Source organism: Phacochoerus africanus, chromosome 1, assembly GCF_016906955.1.
Source record: "Phacochoerus africanus isolate WHEZ1 chromosome 1, ROS_Pafr_v1, whole genome shotgun sequence".
NCBI lineage: Eukaryota > Metazoa > Chordata > Mammalia > Artiodactyla > Suidae > Phacochoerus > Phacochoerus africanus.
In genome coordinates this window covers 220845095-220864849 of record NC_062544.1, presented here as the reverse complement: position 1 = coordinate 220864849, position 19755 = coordinate 220845095, and the positions used below count along the sequence as shown (strand labels likewise).

Sequence of the window (19755 nt, the reverse complement as noted above, 5' to 3'; positions counted from 1 at the left end):
TCCCTCCTCAGAAAGTTTATAAAATAATTAGGCAAGTCTACCACATATAAAATTTATGAAGTTTGCTGTACAATTGTTCATTTTTTGCATACATTCAAATTCAGAGAGAAGTGCATCTATTTTATTGGGCAGAGAAAAACAGACTAACATAGAGTCCCTAGTTACCAAACATTGACTAACATTTCAAAAAAAATTGAGACGAATTGGGCACATGTAAGACCACCTTTCATGGAAAACTCAAATCTATTTTGAAGTCCTAATTAGCAGAAATGACAATGTTTGTTTAAAATATAAAATGTCCTAATAACGTTTAACTTTGAAAGTTAACCTATAGACAGGATCAATAGGATTTAGAGCTTTACCTCGAGCGTGTGTGTATGCACACACCGCCCCCACCCATGTCTATTAACCTCAATGTAATGTATAACTTCAGGTCACCAAATAGGTGGTAAACTAATATTGATATTTCATATATCCTGGGCAGTACTACTTAAGAGTGTAAAAGGGACTGAGAAGCTTGATATTCCAAACTGCCCCGGTATGTTACTTCTATTTATATCATCCTCAGTAGGGTGATGACTATGTATAAATACAAGATAGCAAGATAACATATAAACGAAAAGAGTGTTTTATTTTAGAGTTGGTGTACTATGACAAGTTGATCATGGACCAACTTGCAACAAATAAGCCCTAAAGAAAAACAAAGTCTTAAGCCATTAATAACCAACAGTTTCTACTAAAATTAAATAAGCACAAAACAATATGAGCAGAAAGTTGAATTACAAGGACAAAAAGTGGTAATATAATCTCTGGACTTAAAGGTTTATAAGATATGATGGCAAGGATGAGATATATACTTACCACAGATATCTACCTTAGCTTCCTGAGCAATTTCATTTGTATCATGTATGAATTCGTTAAAACTAATGACAAGTAATAAATCATTACAAAATTCTAAACTATAATCCTAGAGAAATGACACAGTTCTAATATTCCAAACATATATGATAAATAGAATGGCAATATGCTCAAAGAACTATGTAACTGAAAACCCAGGGATAGAAGAAATGCTGACTGGTTGTACTAAATAATGATCAGCAAACTATGGCCCAATCTCTGTTTTTTGCAGGGTTCATGAACTATGGTTGGACTTTAAAGATAACCATTTGCAATCACTTTGATGATACAAAACACTGACTTTGAACTCCAGTTAAGAGAAATGTTATAGCATCTCCCCCAAAAAATTCCATTCCTCTAATTAGCAGGCTCATTTTATTCAATTATTATATTAGTTCGAATTTCATCAATGAAAAATTTGTGGAATATTTTCTTTTGTTATATACCTGATATCCTTAATTTGCATTTTAGCCCACAAGTGTTTTAATATTTTATCTAGCCTTTTACAGAAAGTTTGCCAACTCCTGTATTAGAATACTAATTTTAATAATAATAAGGAATATACACAGGCCTTTTAAGAAACAAGGAAATCAAACTATCTGAACTTAGATTTGAATTTAGTGTGAGAATCAGGAAGGAAGTAGATCTGTTGATCTAAAATTAAGGCTTCAATCTGAAACTAAACGATGGTTACAAAAAAAAAAAAAAAAAACACAGCAAATACCAATGGTCTCAGGTAAATATCTTAAGACATTACATAGATTCTTGCTCACATGTTGGTGTTTTCAACTACACTTGCATACACTGATACCTAGGAAAATCATCTTATCAAAAGTAACATATTTTTATAAAATACAGTACAAGGATTCTAATATAACTTAATGATAAGTTACTCCTTAGTCCAGGATATAACTAGCTACTGAGGAGCCAGCACTCAGTGCAATAAAAACTAAATTGAAGCTGTCCAGATACAGAAAAGGCTGTATTCCAAAGTATCCGATGTTGGAATTATTTAAGAAAACAGTTGAAGACCACTGTCAGGAATGTAACTAAGAAGGTTCTTTCATTTGATGGAGAACTGGACTACTTAACCTTTATGGAGATTTTTAATTTTTCACTTCTATGAGACATTTGGAAAATCAAGAATAAAGCCCAACAGGCAGTTGTTGTTATTGCTTTGGACAAACTATAACCTTTCAACCAATCTAGTGGTCTAAATATAGAGACATCAGGTATTTTTGATGGGGGTGAGAACTTATTTAAGATCTCAAGTGTTAAAAACTTTAAAATTGCAGTGCTCCTTTCCTTAAGAGACAATATTAATTCTAAGATAATAATTCTTTGGATCTGGTGTTTTTAATAAAGGTATTGATAGACCTAATAAATAAAATTATATTAAACCCATAAGTCAAAATTATGCTTCTATCAAGCGTTCTACTAGTACATATCATACTTTCATTTTATAAATATTTAAATATTGAATAAATACAAGCATCTCCTATGTGCTCGGTAGAATATTACAAGCAGAGAGCACATGGTGAGCAAAAATAGACACAGCTTGTGTTTTTATTTGGTTTATATACATTTTAGTGATCTATGGCTTTTAAGTATCTTCAATAACACATATATTTCTTTTTTGCATCAGATAGCCAAAATAGCTTTTCCAGTATCACACAAGAGAAGAATAATTCAATTAGATAGCAAAAGGCTGGGTTCTTATATTTCTTTTATAGCTGAACTTGCTCTGTGACCTTAGATCCCATTGTCCATTTCCTAAATTTTTCATGGGTGTATGAGAGATATGGATTCTTAAGAGAATAGCAACAAGATTCCTTCAAAAATTCTGATCCAATCTTCTCACCTTGATTATTTCCACCAATTGATCCACACCACTATCCCCTGGAAATATAGGTTGTCCTAGCAACAGTTCAGCCAACACACAGCCTGCAGACCACACATCTGAAGAGAAAACAAAGGCTTATTAAATTATTAACACTTTGTGGCTTAAGTTGCATTAAAAACTGTTTGTATACATTTTCTAAGTTTATGTTCATTAGAGCAAACATATTGGAATAAGAATATTCCAATAAAGGGTAAAGTCTATTTAGCTATCAAATATCAGATGTTTAAGTCTTCAACAACCAAGACAGGGATTATAGTATGAAAACACAGAGTATGATCATTTATTCCATATTTAAATCAAAGTGACACAATTTCTGCACATTAGTAGGTGCTTATACAGAGTAGCAGCAAATAAGAGTTCAATCCCCTATACACAGGGTTCTAAGTCAGTGAAAATTTTGGGGAAAATTTTTGATACTTTCAATGGCTGACTTTTGCTTTGTAATATGACTGACAGTAAAATGTTCTTAAAAAACATTTTTAAATGCAAAGGTAGAATACATTTTATTTTACAAATACAAAATAATTCACTTTTAAGTCAAAGCAGAAACCTCAACCTTGAGAAAACTTAAATTTAAATAATTTATAGCTAAATTTAATTTTTTAAAAAAGCATACATCCTGACTTACCCAAGATAGTCCTGGTTTAGACCTATTGTCCTGGGATAATTATGAAGAAGATGCCCTTTCCCTTAAAAGTACTACAAATGGAAAGATAAATTATATGGGCATTCTATTTATAGACCACTATTTAAGACTTCTTGCAATGGGAGTTCCCGTTGAGGCTCAGTGAAAACGAATCTGCCTAGCATCCATGAGGATGCAGGTTTGAGCCCTGGCCTTGCTCAGTGGGTTAAGGATCCCATGCTGCTGTGAGTTGTGGTATAGGTGGCAGACACAGCTGTGATCCCGAGTTGCCCTGGATGTGGCATAGAGAGGCAGCTGTAGCTCTGATCTGATACCACCTAGCCTGGGAACTTGCATATGCCTCCGTTATAGTCCTAAAAAGACAAAAAAAAAAAAAGACTTCTTGCAAGAAAAAGCTAATTTTCAGTTTGTAAATTCTTGGTTTTTGTATGAAGCAACAAAGAAGTTGCTTTAGGGAGATGAACATATATCACTGCTGGGCTTTCCATCTACAAGAAGGGAAGGAAAAGAATGATGAATGGCAGGAGGACAACAAATAATTTAATTAGTATGATGTGGTGAGATGCACTATCAAGATGAACTGGAAATCCCTGCTTCAATGACTATTTTTTATTGACCTAGAAAAATAATGACACAAAATTCACTTAAGAAATCCAAGTTAATTTTGTCCAGCAACTCTTTCACTTGACATACCATTGTTAAAAATATTTCTAAAGTGTATTTTATTACTCTTTTAAATATCTTTATTTTTGTTTACAAATCTTCCACAGTGTTAAGAGGCACGTATTCTAAATCTAAAAAGGAAGGTCAAATATAGGCTTGTAGGGTTCAAAAGGCTCCTGTCGAATCAGCAACTTTTGAATCTGATCTTAGTCATGCAAAGAAGACTAAGAGAGTCAGTACTCATAACATCCAGAAAATCGATGCTTAATAGAGAAAACAGACCACACTTGACCTTCTTTTTGAGAAAGGATTCCCAAAGAACTGCTGGGCACATGGACATTTACAGAAGTAATGTACTCTTAAGAGGGTCAAAGGTTTATATAAACATGCCTTAATATGTCAGTGCATGACTTTTAAAAAGAAGCAAACTGCATTTATTTTAGGTGCCCCTGGCAAAACTCATCCCAGTATGCATCCCATCCTGGTATGCACATGATTGGTTTCATATATGTGAATAAAACAGAAAGCAGCTAGAAAACCCAAACTCTCCAAAGATAAAAAGTGTTGAAATTTGCTCTTGGGATAGAGTCAAATTAACAAATACCACAAAAAGAACACCACTTCATATTTCTTTTTTTTTTTGTCTTTTTAGGGCCAGACCCCAAGGCATGTGGAAGTTCCCAGGCTAGGGGTTGAATCAGAGCTGCAGCTGCCAGCCTACCCCATAGCCACAGCAATGTGCAATCCGAGCCATGTCTGCAAACCACACCATAGCTCACAGCAATGCCAGATCCTTAACCCACTGAGGAAGGCCAGGGAGCGAACCTTCGTCCTCATGGATGCTAGTCAGATTCGTTTCTGCTGAGCCACGACGGGAACTCCCACTTCATATTTCTATAGTACTTTCACTAACATTTTATTTAATCCTTACAGCCACTCAGAAAGGTAAACAGAATTGTTTGTAATCTCCACTTTATAGCTTAGCTGAGTAGCAGTAAACCTGGACCTCAAATTTTGGTCTATTCAACCAAAATATCCATTATACTAGTTCTCATCTGTCCCTGAACATATGCCTTACAACACAGCCATAGTGAAACTTTTGAGCATTTTACACACACACACACACACACACACACACCCATACATTATTATACTCTCTATCTTCCAGGGCAGCAGGTCTCAAGGTATGATCTGCAGAGCACTGGGTCTCCTAGACCTTTTCAGAGGTGCTGAGGGCAAAGTTATTTTCATAAGCTGCATTTTTCACTATGTTGACATTTGCACTGACAGTGCAAGAGAAATGGTGAGTAAAACTACTGGCCTCATGGCACAAATCAAAATGTTCTTTGGCACTTTGCCCTTTGGCAAAATAAAAATAACAGTAATGTGTTTCTGTTTAAAGGTCTTCATTCATACTAGAGAATTTTTACATGTTATCAAAAGAGAAAAAGTGTCCAAGTTCTAGTTACTGTGAGCTTTTTATTTTAGTTTTTGTTTGTTTGGTATTTGCATGCTTTTGTTTGTTTTTGAACTAAGGAATACTCTTCAGAAACAATATATAACAATAAAATAATTTTGACCTCCATCTGCATGTCACCCTAAGGTTGCTCCAGCTTCCTATTCATGTCCACTGAAAATACTCGTGCACTCCTACTAGTGAGCAAAAATAGAGCAGAAGAGGTCAATGAAGAATGAAGAAAATTGTCTCTATTCAATTGCTTCTATCATTAAAGATCTTTAGTGGCAACTTCTACAGAATTAATGGGTCTATCCAAACTACTAATTGAAAAAGTCAAAACTGTTCCTTTTGAGCTGACTTAAATAACCAATTGAAACAGCACAGTAAGACTCAGTAAAATGGTAATCCTATCACTTTACTCACAAACTTAATGAATGCAAATTCTCCAACTAATAATCAAAAGTGGGTATTTCAGGGTAATTTTTCTTTTAAGTGAAGAAAAAGTATACTTAGAATTTATTTAAAATTTTAAGTTAAAAATAACTGTAATCCTAGAGAAATCATACAATCACAAAGGAATAACTTTATTACTTTTTCTTATAATCCAAGAAACCTCAAAGTAGAATAGTAAATATAAATTAAATTCTAAGAGGTAAAATTCTAAAAATTATATACATTTTTGTGTATCAATCTTTGAGAAGAAACATATTTCTAAAAACAAGATGCAATTAATAATTACAACCCATTATATTCAGAATCAGTACTTACCTATACTAGAGGTATAATCAGTGGCTCCAAAGATCAACTCTGGTGCCCTATAGTACCGAGAACAGATATACGAAACATTGGGTTCTCCTCGGACCAGCTGCTTTGCACTAATAAAAGATCAAAAGCAGAAATTCTTTAAATTAAATCTAAACTGTAAATGAAACAAAACTGCTATCATTTGCAACACTGAATGTTTATCTAAGATTCCCATAATTCCTGTCATGCAACATACAGGAAAAAGAAAATATGAACCATAACTATCTCTGACAAAAGAAACTTATAATTTTAATACATCACTCCGAAAAAAAAAAAAACCAAAAAAACAAAACAAACAGTTACTTTTAAAGAGTGCATCTGACAATTGTTACCATGGAAAGATTTTAAAAATCACAAAGGATAAACACTATGTATCTTCTGCTCTTGTTCCCTGAATTTCACCTCTAAAATACAGAGAAAGAAAAGCAGACAAATAAGAGGTACCTCCTCTCACCAAAAAGCATAGTAATAGATTTTTAATATAAGAATGCTTAAGTAGGAGTTCCCATTGTGGTTCAGCAGTTAACGAATCTGACTAGCATCCATGAGGACAAAGGTTTGATTCCTGACCTCACTCAGTGGGTTAAGGATCTGGCATTGCTGTGGCTGACCCCTAGCCTGAGAACCTCCATATGACGGAGGTGGGCCCTAAAAGACACACACACACACACACACACACACACACACACACACACACACACGAATGCTTAAGTAATATGTTTTTTAAAAGGTTAAGAAATCGGCACTCTCTTATAATTTGACTTCTGACTCGGTAGTTCAAGGCTTACAGACCCAATCTATTTTATTTTTCCACCATTTGACCAATTTATTAACTGTCTAAACATTCATTACCCAATTAAAAAGACCCTTTCCTGTAGGACAGAGAGAAAGCAGTCTATGAATTCTAATTCTGTTGTCTAAAGATTAATCACACCTTCTTTTAATCCAACTTTCCTTCCCAAATATTTTATGGCATGCATTTTAAATATTAAAGTAAATTAAAATTTTTTGCAGTGTTTCTCAATATAACTTGAAGACAAACTGAAATAAAAAATGCTATAGAAGCTAATCATTTTGACATACAATATAAGAAAGATAAACACAGAAAATAAACACAAGCAATGGAATCCTAATCATAAAAAAGTAAGTAATAAGAGAAGGTAAGCAAAGGTATAGGAAAATCAGAGTAGAGATAGATGAAAGCAATCACAAAGGTTTCAATTTGGTCTTTCCTACACGCCCCCCGCCCGCTTCCTTTGCCACACCCACAGCCCACAGCACATGGAAGTTCCTGGGCCAGGGATCAAATCCAAGCCTCTACGCCACAGCTGTGGCAACACAGACCTTTGACCCACTAAGATGGGCCAGGGAGGGGTTCCTGGACTTTCTTTTTTTTCCATTTGTTTCTGGTCAACGGTAATTCTGACCTTAACCTGTTCTTCCTTCATTACAAGTTGAGAAGGCGTAAGGCAGTTTATTTTTTAAACATTCTCCCCAAGATTGACACACAGCAATCATTTCATGAATTAATAAATATTAATCCCTATTTTTAGACTACAAAAAAAAGACACCTTTCTAGAATAACATAAAAGCTTTCTACTTTATAGAGGATTTTTTAAATTAACAAGATAGATTCCAGTTATATAGTCAGCAAATTCACTCTAAGATAAAAAAGGCTAAGATTAGAAAACTCCACAGCCTGTAGATTTCTCCACTACTTGATGGATCCACCTTCGTTCTCTTCAGGTGAGGCTAATATAGCTTCCTGCCCTTTGAGGGTTGAGAGCCTCCAATACAGTGGTCACATACAGTCCTAAGAAAACCCAACTAGCTCTTCACCCTATTTCATTCAATAAAGAATTATTAACAAGAGGACAATACTGTTTTGTTCAAATCACTACCACATTGACACTAAGAATCTAGAGTGTATCTCAAACTCCACTTGCCCAAATCAATGGTTAAAACAACAACAAAAAAGGCAGAGTTTGTTATCAGAGCTCTTAGAAATGAACTATCATCATACAAGTGAAATCCAAATATATTAGAACAAAGCAATTTCTATGTTCCAACAGAACGGCCCACAGCAACAGAGTTTTGACACTATGGTGAGAACAGAAATCCCACTAAGTTGATGTCTTCTAAGTATTTTTTACAGTCCACACCAGTCAGTCACTCTCAGTGGGGAAGACATTCTATAACAATAAAATTCATCTGATTTGGGCAGTTTATCCAAAAAATAATATGCAGTAGCACTTTGTTTCAAGCGTCAAGTAAGAGTTTTTTGATTTAATATCCTTTACCTTTTCTTAGAGTTGAAAGGACAGAGTTACAGCCTGCAAAATGATCTGGAGCCTATGACTGATGTCTGAAATCAGGCAACTGTAAGAAGGGGATGATCTAAAAGGACGCCCTTATGAGACTATGAATTAATTCATGACAAAATTGAAGTTCTTATTTTTTTAAGACTCTTTCCCAAGAGATGGCCTGTGGAAAATATACCCTATATTAAATCTAAAATTTAAACTGTGGGTTGGTATAAAAGTCTTACAAAGAAGAAGGAATACAGATTATTAGCAGATGTGAGTCAATATCTATAGAGCTAAGGATGAAAAAAATGGAGAGAATCCAAGTTACATAGAGATTAGGACTATGAAGACAGAGATGACTCTGGGTGATTACACTAGAGCAGAAATAAAAGGTTAACTGCCTGAGATACATAGGAATACAAAGTTGATTTCATGCTGAAAGGTTAGATCAGAAAGGCACAAGATGCTGGATACTACAAAGATGGACAGGATTAAGTCTTATTATAGTATATATTACCAAGGAATGGGTTTATTAAGAAGACAGAAAATACAATGGAATTTGAAAAAAACAAAGAGGGAAATGAGGCTAAATTATAGGGGTATTGCTTCTACTAGACCTTTTACCTCATCTCTAAATTAATGTTAACTGTAAAGTTAAGATGATACACAGTAATGTATAATAACCAATATTTAAAAAAATAGTTGTTATTGAAAAGGGGACATATGCATCTAATAAAAATTCAAACAATATGAAAGCACAATCAATGAACAAATAAGTTTCAACTACACTACACTCCCAGTTTCCCTTTCCCTTCCTAGAAGCAATCTATGTTTTGAATTTATTATATATCATTCCAGAAATAAACCATGTATGTATCTGTATACATATGGCCACATTGCATGTTTTTAAAGTACAAAAGGGAACATACTATATAGAGTCTTGGCCTTGCTTTCTGAATTTAGTATTTCTTAGAGATCATTCCTTTTCAATTCATAGAAAGCCACTTGTGTGTATTATATGTATTATATACTACATATATTATGTACCATAATTTATTTGGTCATTTTTCTGATAGACATTTATAAACAATTCTATGATAAAAATCCTAGTGTATACATAGCATTTTGTAAAAATGTGAATATATGCAAGAGAATAATTCCTAGGAGTTAAACTGCTGGATAAAAGACTACACACATTTACAATTCTAACAGAATTTACCAAAACTACCCTCACAAGAAATTACACCAGTTTATATACTCAAATAAGGGTAACAAAATTCCTAGACTGATAATGCAAAATGAACATATTTTAAAAGAGTATACAGGGTGGGAGGGTGGGGAAGGAGAGAAGAGAAGGGAGGTGAATTGAGAGCTAGCTTACCTTCCAAAGTCACAGAGTTTTAAGACAGCTGTATCAGGATCCAACAAGAGGTTCTGTGGTTTAATATCCCGATGGCAGATTCCAAAGGAATGGATATAGGCTAAACTTCGGAACAGCTGATACATATACAACTGGAATAAAGAGTAAAAATCAACTGAACACTTTCTATCCCAAACAATTAATCAGGAAACAAAATAACATTTTCAGAAAGAACAAGCAAAATGCTGGGGACTGTTCACTCAATCTTCCTTTAACAATTTTCATGTAATTTCTGTATTAATTATCTAAGTATAGTTTCATTAACCAATATTGTATCTGTACCATTGCTTAATAATTTAAAAAAGGAAATTTTACAATGTGCTTTTATAATTTTTTATTTTACCAACATCCTACCACAAACCTATTTTTTTCTAAACACAGATTAAAAATATCAGAGGATAGTCCAAATCATATGCCTAACAAGTAACAGTTTACTTAGATCAAAATCCAAGTTTTCTGTTTTTTTTAAGTTCATCATCCTTTGTCAGCCCCAGGGTTACTGATACAGGGGTCTGGGAAACCTCACATGTAAACTGAGAAAATCTATAATCAATGATTTATCAAGGCACCAGGTAATCTGTTAATAGCATCAACACTCCTGTTAATATCCTTCAGAAATAAGTAGACTTTAAAATGCCATTTATAAACAGATCCTAGATGACTACTGCCATCAATTTAAAAGAATATTTACTTAGTTTTATTACAAATCAAGATACACTGAGAAACTGGGTCTGCATGGAAGAAAGAAATGACTCTTGACTGGGGAAGAGAGTGTCTTTATGAAGAAAGTAAATACACCTTCAATCTTCTATTTCTTCCAAGGTCAGTGTTCACTTATAAATGATTTTGACTACTCACCTTCTGACTTTACCCCAGTTATATACCAATAAAAGAACTTTTGAAATGATTCAAAACAAAGATACCAGTGTCTTGGTAAAACAACAACAACAATAAAGACAGTTAAAGGTCAGGTAAAGCACTGACATAAGCTATCATGTACATATGAAGTGGTCTTGATGCCTATAAAAATAAATCTAAGCACCAATTTACAGGAAATACTGAGGACAGAGAAACATGTTAACAACATTATCATAATCCTATCAGCAAAATCCAGACTCAAAATTGTAGGTCAAACAGCCCAGTTTCTCCCTGCCCCCATTCTTGGCTGTACCTGTGGCACATGGAAGTTCCTGGGCTAGGGATCAAACCTGAGCTGCATGTGCAGGTTAAGCCACAGCCGTGGCAATGCAGGATCTTTAACCCACTGTGTCAGGTTAGGGATGGAACTGGTAACGCCATAGGGAGAAGCTGGATCATTAACTCACTATAACACAGTGGGAACTCCCAGGCCCAATTTCTTTAACAATAAAGTTGTTAAACATTAGAAACATGAGAGGCACACTAGCCAATTATAACATATGGATTTTACTTGGATCTCAACTCTAATAAAGAAACTTGTAACAATATGTTATCGTATTGGGAATATAAATAGTAATTGAATATTTAATGATACTAACAAAATATTATTTGTATAGTTAAGAAAATGGTATTGTAATTATATTTTAAAAAGTCTCTTTTACTTGTTAATTTATTTATTATACACAAACACACAGAGAAATACTTGCAGATGAAAATAATAACTATGATTTGTTTAAAAGGAAGTAGAGAGGAGAGGATGGTATAGATGAAACAAGGGTGGCCATGAATTAATAACTGTTGAAGTTGTGTCACAGGCACAACTGGGGGTCACTATTCCATTTTCTCTACTCCTATTTGAACTCTTCATTAACAGAAACAAAAGTTTATGGTGACTAAAGAAAAGATATTTAAATCTATAAAATTTCTGCAGACAGATACACGAAAAGAAAATTATTTGGCATATTATATGTTATGAAGTGGTGGGAAAATAGGTGTTGCTTAGTTGGGGAACATATAAATCTGCTAAGAGGTAAATAAATTTAGAGGGCAGATTCAGCAGAAGTATTACTATAACCTCTTTTCCAAGTAAATTTCACCAATTCAAAATATATGACTTTTCTAGCTCCTTTAACCACTTTCATAACACTATACATTTTTGTTTTATACCTATTTGTACAGTCTGATTTTCTCCCTTTTAGAGAAGGAAAAAATTTTTTATTAGGTTTCATATTATCCTTCAAGCATTTATCATTTATCTGAATTAAAGAGGTGGAATAAAAACTGGTCTAACCGCTGTGCACCTCTTATTAAATGCTCTCATCATTTTTACCAACATGAAGCTAAGGAGAGAATGGATCAGTAACTTGTCCTAAAGCACTTAACTAAGCAGCAAAGTTGGGCCTCAAAACTAGGTCTTCAGGAACTAAATTGAGGGTTTCTTCTGCTTCATAAATGTGCCAGTGCTGTGCACTGGCAATAATGAAAATCACAGGGTAGATAGAAACCATCACCATTCTAAATTAAGAAGCTCAAAGATTATCCTAGATTTAGAGAGCTCAAAAAGACATACTATTACACTGCTTATCTTAAACAGGACCTGATAATAAAAAAATAAAAAAAAAAAACAATAAAGTACTAAAGTAAATTTATAGTAGAAAAACTGTCTTTTAGTTCCTGCTATTATCTACTGAGCCACAACCTCAACCAAGTTTTGATAAGCCCAAATAAAATTATACCATAATTAGATTTTTTAATTCCTAGCACCGAATTCAACAGGACTCCTGGACCCCTTGCCAAAATCTAGCTACCGAAGTCCTGCTTCAGTAACCATTTTACTACTATAAAATTGCAACAATTAAGTAAAGCTTCAATACTCAAATTAAAACATTTAGAGTCAATGCCATTTTACTTTCTAGAGTTATTTGTATAAAAGGTCAATGCAAGAAATTATACTTTGATACCTGAACTTTAAAACTTAACTCATAGTTTTTACAATGTCATAGTTAAACAAATGACCATGTCTAATATTCTACCACAACTTTGGTCATCATTATGCTGGATAAACTGCTAGTCACCTGTCATGAGTTCTTTCAAACAAACAAGATAAAGAAATTCCCCTGTGGTATAATGGGTTAAGGATCCAACATTGCTGCAGCTGTGGCACAGGTTGCGACTACAATATGGGTTTGATCCCTGGAACTTCCATATGGTGTGGGTATGACCAAAACAAACAAATAAACAAACAAATGACACTGATATCAGGTACCAAAAATTAAGTACCACTTTAAAGAGTCTGGGCATATTTAAAATTATCAAAAGTTAAAACTTCAGCTACAGACACATGATGTATATATATAAAAATAAATAGCAATAAAACATTGCATTTGGTCATATTTATAACCATATTTTTAATTTTATATGATATACTTGCTCCTATCTCAGTCTATGGCAGAAAAAGGGTAATAAGAAATTAAATAAAAAGATGCCCTGGCTAATAAAATTAAAGTCCGTAACTATCTGTGAAAAATTTCACTTGTCAGAAAGATAACAGATACCTTTATTACCTGAGTCATGAAAGTTTAAAAGGTGATGGCTTTAAAACTTTCAAACTGTACAAAAATTTAACGAAGTTCTAGCAATACCTATTTTGCAGCTTTTCCCCCTCAGTATGAGATGCAATAATAAGTTAAAACACGGAGTTCCCGTCGTGGCGCAGTGGTTAACGAATCCGACTAGGAACCATGAGGTTGCGGGTTCGGTCCCTGCCCTTGCTCAGTGGGTTAACGATCCGGCGTTGCCGTGAACTGTGGTGTAGGTTGCAGACGCGGCTCGGATCCTGCGTTGCTGTGGCTCTGGCGTAGGCTGGTGGCTACAGCTCCGATTCAACCCCTAGCCTGGGAACCTCCATATGCCTCGGGATCGGCCCAAGAAATAGCAACAACAACAACAATAACAACAACAAAAGACAAAAAAAAAAAAACACCTAGCACTCTCTCTTGCTCATATTAAGTTAGCTTTAAAATGGGAAATGGTTCCATTTTTACATACCTTGACATAGATCACAGGGAGCGTCTGTTTGGCTCGACTATAGTGTCTGGCAACTCTGTATACTGTTTCCGGAACATAGTCCAGCACCAGATTAAGATAGACCTCATCTTTCTGAAAGAGTTTATTAAAAACATACAAACCAAAAAGAACAAGATTAAGAAACAGTCTTTAAATATTCAAATTAGAGTAAATTCTTGATACATTCACATATTCGGACTTTTAAATAAAAGATTCATTTATTCAATTTCAATTACACAAAATCAATTCAGAATATAACCATAATAGTAAAAACAAGTCTACCACACTTTTTTTTTTTTAAACTAACAATTTCATGGCAAAAACACAGCCATTTCAATACTGTTAAGATTCCTAATCACATTTAAACTACTATTTTATTTTGGTTATATGATTTTAGAGGATACCATCTGTCCACAAAATTTTGTGTTTTCTAATTTGAGAATCATTGCCTCATATCCTACCAGGAAAGATTACATCGTAGTAGAATGAATACTCAACTAGGAGCTAAGAAATATGCATTTCTGGCCCTAACTCTGCTAACTGATTCAAGTCACTTTATCTCTCTAGGCTTCTTCAACTGTGACATGAAAAGTTGGACTTCAAAATTTCTCTAACCTCTACAAAAAGATTCTCTGGTTGTCTGATAATCTATAATTAATAGAACAACCACATGTCTTCTACGATTAACTGGGGGAAGAAAAAGAGTATCTTATAAGGCGGCAAGTTACTATACTCACAAGTTTATTGCTGGCCCTATACTTAAACATCCATTCCCAGCAGCATAAAGACACCAATCAAAGATCAGTGGAAAGAAAGAAGGGAATTCCAACTAAATACCAAGTAGGTATGAGGAACAGAGTGCTACCTTCACTTTATTCATGTGAATAATGTCAGATAAGCAAACTGAAGCAGAAAACAAAGTTGAGAATCACTGTTTTCAAGTACAGAAGTGGCTACTGGCTACTGAATGGGAAAACCTGCAGGTAAATTTTCACAACCTTCACAGTTTGAAATCATCTTACCTATTAAAATGAAATAAAAAATTTCAATTTTCAGCATTTATTGAGCATTTTCTATGTCAGTAGCCATTGCAGAGGACGTAAAGGTTCAGGTAAAAGAGATGTCATCTAAATCGAGTATGGAGGGACATTTAAGGCAGAGAAAAATATATTCAAGATGTGAGTTGAAGAACACAGTAGAGCTCAGGAAACAGTTTAGTGAGACAACATGCCACTGACCCTCTACCCTTCACTTTTCCTCACTTTTTCATGTTTTCCTCTCTTCCTTCCACATCTAGCTTAAAACTCCATGGTCTATCATTACCCTCACTCTGGAACAAGGGAAGCAGTAAACAGTAGCAAAGGGCTGCTACCTGTATTTATAAAGTTTTATAGGAACACAGATATGCTCATTCACTTAAGTATTGTCCATGGCTGCTTTTGGACTGCAATAGCAGAGCTGAATAGTTTTGACAGAGATCATATAGCCTGCAAACCCCAAAATATTTACTATCTGGCCCTTTATTAAAAAGTTAGTCAAGTCTGCTCTCACATAAACCCTTTTCTTATAACATACTTGTTTCATAAACTATAACCCGGGTTAGAACCACTTTTCTACCCATTCTATGCATGTACCCACAGAACTGAACACGGCTGCAAAGAAACCTAAGATTGGGCTGACTGATCTCACATTAAATTCATCATCAAGAAATTTAATCTGCCCCTACTGCATTAGTCTAGTCCATTCACATTTTCGAGCTACTTGATTTTTTCTCTCCTTGTCTTCAACCTCCAATATCTCTTCTCCCATCTCCACCCTCTGCTGATGACTTTGCTTACACCACTACATGTACCCATTTACCAGCATCCGTCACCATATGCTTTTCTTTCACTACTCTAACTGGAGATAAGGTGACCAGGCTCTTTTCTAAGGTAAACTCTGCTACAGGTAAAGAAACAACAAACTTCTGCTTTTCCTATTCACACTCATTACTTTCATAATTTTTCTTTCTCCATCAATTACTTTTTTTCCTGTGAGAGCACTACAATTAGCACACAAACCTACTGTTATTTCTCCCATCACTAAAATATTTTAACGGCACTTATCATCGTCATCCTATTTTCTAGGCTTCTTCAAAAGAGGTATTTAAAATGACTTTCTCCAATACCTGGCTCTTCGCAATCTCTCTAAAACTGACTCCAACAGAATTTTACCACCACTATCACGTCAGAATTATTCATCAAGATCAATAATCTTCTTGTTGTATCCAATGCAAATTTTCAGGCATCATCTTTCCCCTTCCTAATACTTGACTTAAGACTACCATCTGACATAGCTGATGATGTTTCCTACTGTGAAACACTTGCTTCACTTTTTTTTTTTTTTTTTTTTTTTTGCCATTTCTTGGGCCGCTTCCACGGCATATGGAGGTTCCCAGGCTAGGGGTTGAATCAGAGCTATAGCCACTGGCCTACACCAGAGCCACAGCAACTCGGGATCTGAGCTGTGTCTGTAACCTCACCACAGCTCACAGCAATGCCGGATCCTTAACCTACTGAGCAAGGCCAGCGATCGAACCTGCAACCTCATGGTTTCTAGTCGGATTCGTTAACCACTTAGCCACGAAGGGAAGTCCTTCACTTGGGTTTTAGAACAATACTCTTCTGGTTTTCATCCTGTCTTTAGGATAGCTCTTCTGGCTCTTCATTTCTGGTTCCCTGTATTCTCCTTTATCTCTTAAGGAATAGAGGATCCTAGGGTTCAGTCCTCAGATCTCTGTAAACTCATTCAACCAGTCTAATGGCTCAATACTACTATACATTGATAACCTAAATTCACATATCTCTTGGACCTCTGCCTTTAAATCCAAGCAAGTATACCCAACTGTATACTTTAAACTGTTCCGGCTAAAATCCTTAACATCATTATTAATTCCCCTCCTCCCTTCTTTCTCTTAAATATATAATACATTCCCCATATTCATATATCAAAAGAATACTAATGGTTCCACCTATAAAATTTATCCAGGATCCAGCCACTTTCTTGACCATCTTCACTGCTACAACCCTAGTCTGATCCACTATCATCTCTCACCTAGATTATTGCACCATCCTCCTAGGTAGTCTCCCTGCTTCCACCTTCTAGCCCTTTACAATCTAATATCAACAAAATATAAGGTAGACTGTATCTCTTCCACTCCACTTAATTAAGATTTGTTCTCACAAATAAGTGGTGTACAAGGTCCTACACACATACTTCCTTATTTCTCTGTCCTCTAACTCTACTCCTCTCCCATCTCTAAAGATGAGAGCTTGCTGCTGTTTCTTGATCACATTTGGCAGGCTTTGGCATTCAGGGCCTCTGAACTGATTAGACCCTCGGTTTGGAATGTCCTCCAATATAAACACGAGGCTCACTTGCCTCAACTCCTTCAAATCTTTGCTTAAGTGTTACCTCTTAGCGTGGCTTTCCCTAATCTCCCCATTTAAAATTGTAACCTATTCCTCCACTCCATACTCCCATATGCCTTCCCCATGAAACTTACCACTTTCTAGGCACACAGTTTACTTTTTATCATCTGCTTCCCCCTACTGGACTAAACTCCACTGAGGGAAAAAGTTTTATTCTTTTCTGTTTTGCAGCAAGTTTGGATTACTTTAATAGTCTTTAAACTTGGACAACTAGGTAGGTAATTAGACAAGGATAGATAAAGAGCAAAAAGGTGCAAGGGGAAAAGGTAGTTGAACTTTTATTGAATGAATCTTAGAATATTTTAAGCAACTACGTTTTATAGGTAGTTGAAAATACAGTTGGTTGGTCAAGTCAAACTCAGACAATAAGAATAAAGTATAGTTAAGAGAGTTACAAGAAATAGCAACAACAACAACAATAACAACAACAACAAAAAAGACAAAAAAAAAAGGGAGTTCCCGTCGTGGCGCAGTGGTTAACAAATCCGACTAGGAACCATGAGGTTGCGGGTTCGGTCCCTGCCCTTGCTCAGTGGGTTAACGATCCGGCGTTGCTGTGAGCTGTGGTGTAGGTTGCAGACGTGGCTCGGATCCCGCGTTGCTGTGGCTCTGGTGTAGGCCAGTGGCTACAGCTCCGATTCAACCCCTAGCCTGGGAACCTCCATATGCCGCGGGAGTGGCCCAAGAAATAGCAACAACAACAACAATAACAACAACAACAAAAAAGACAAAAAAAAAGAGAGTTAGATAATAACTATGAAAACAGTTCTTTATCCTCACTCTCTTACATACACATTCTTTATAGGTGAGTGATTCTAAGTATAAGATCTTTGAAACTTAAAAAGTAGGTAACATCAGGGGACAGCTTAGCAATGACTAGGAAAGAGAACTAAGAGGCATAAAAGAGAAAGGAAAGACTAGCATCAAGAGATCCAAAGCTGAATTTTGGATACTGGTCAGATTCACTTCCACTGAGCCACAACAGGAAATCCCCTCAAAGCTGAATTTTAATAATGATGAGTTGTGGAGCAGCAAAGTGTTTCAATGATAGGAAGGATGGCACTGAAAAGGTTGTTGGATCCGGTACATCATGGTTCAGTGATGGCGTTAGAGCAGTTTCAGATGATGGTGCCAGTAGCAACCAACCTACAGTGAGTTCATGAGTGAGCAAATGGCAGGCAAGGAATAGGAGGCAGTTAACTTAGTTTGTTTTTACAAAATCCCTAGATGGTGAAAGTATGGAGAAAGCTGGGAGCTGGTAACTTTAGGGAAACAAAGCCAACGATAAATTGTTGATGTGCTTTTTTGTTTGTATTTTTTAATGGCTAAAAGTCCCAACTTTATTTGAGGCTCACTGGATAAAGATAAAATAAAGTTATAAAAAAGGAAAGAAAAGGGGTAACTGATAAAACAAAGTTCTAGAATATCTCAAGGAGAGGAAAGCAAGAATACAGAGGAGCGATACCGTGTAGTAATTAAGAGGCAAGGTTAGCAAGAGTCATACAAACTACACAGAAGTGCCAACTCTGCTACATAGGTTATGTGACCATAATAAGTTAACCTTTCTAAGCCAGTTTCCTGTCAGGGAGTGCTAATGATGATATCTACTTTAAAAGACTGTCATAAGATTATAAAAAATAATGTATACCAAGCTCTTTAAGTATATTACCTGGCATATAATAAAAACTCAATTTTAACTATTATCATCTTTAAAAAGAAATGACATCACATTTTTTTCCTCTCATACCTCTAAAATAAGTGATTAGGTGTTAGTGATAATTTTAAGTAAAAATGAATGTACAGGCAGTTCCCGTCGTGGCTCATTGGTTAACGAATCCAACCAGGAACCATGAGGTTACGGGTTCGATCCCTGAACTCGCTCAGTGGGTTAAGGATCCGGCGTTGCTGTGAACTGTGGTGTAGGTCACAGATGTGGCTTGGATCCTGCATTGCTGTGGCTCTGGTATAGGCTGGTGGCTACAGCTCAAATTAGACCCCTAGCCTGGGAACCTCCATATGCCACGGGTGCGGCTCTAGAAAAGACAAAAAAAAAAAAAGACAAAAAAAAAATTGAATGTATGTCTGGTGAATGAATGTTTAAATATGTCTAATAACCCTTATTTCTTTTAAAATAAGAGATAAGATTATGTATAAAAGTGAGTGTAGCAAAATGTAGCAAAAGTATGTTGAAGACTAAAAGAAA

The 19755-nt window shown here is 35.3% G+C and overlaps 1 protein-coding gene across 3 annotated transcripts in view; it reads right to left on the bottom strand.

The window, feature by feature from the left end:
- Positions 1-19755, bottom strand: part of GSK3B (glycogen synthase kinase 3 beta) — a 227803-nt gene that overhangs the window by 67259 nt on the left and 140789 nt on the right. For all 3 annotated transcript variants that reach the window (XM_047791405.1, XM_047791390.1, XM_047791399.1), the window contains exons 4-7: positions 14065-14175; positions 10060-10190; positions 6337-6443; positions 2759-2856 (exon numbers count right to left, since the gene is read on the bottom strand). In XM_047791405.1, coding sequence (XP_047647361.1) covers positions 2759-2856; positions 6337-6443; positions 10060-10190; positions 14065-14175 — 447 coding nt within the window. The remainder of the gene's footprint in view (positions 1-2758; positions 2857-6336; positions 6444-10059; positions 10191-14064; positions 14176-19755) is intronic.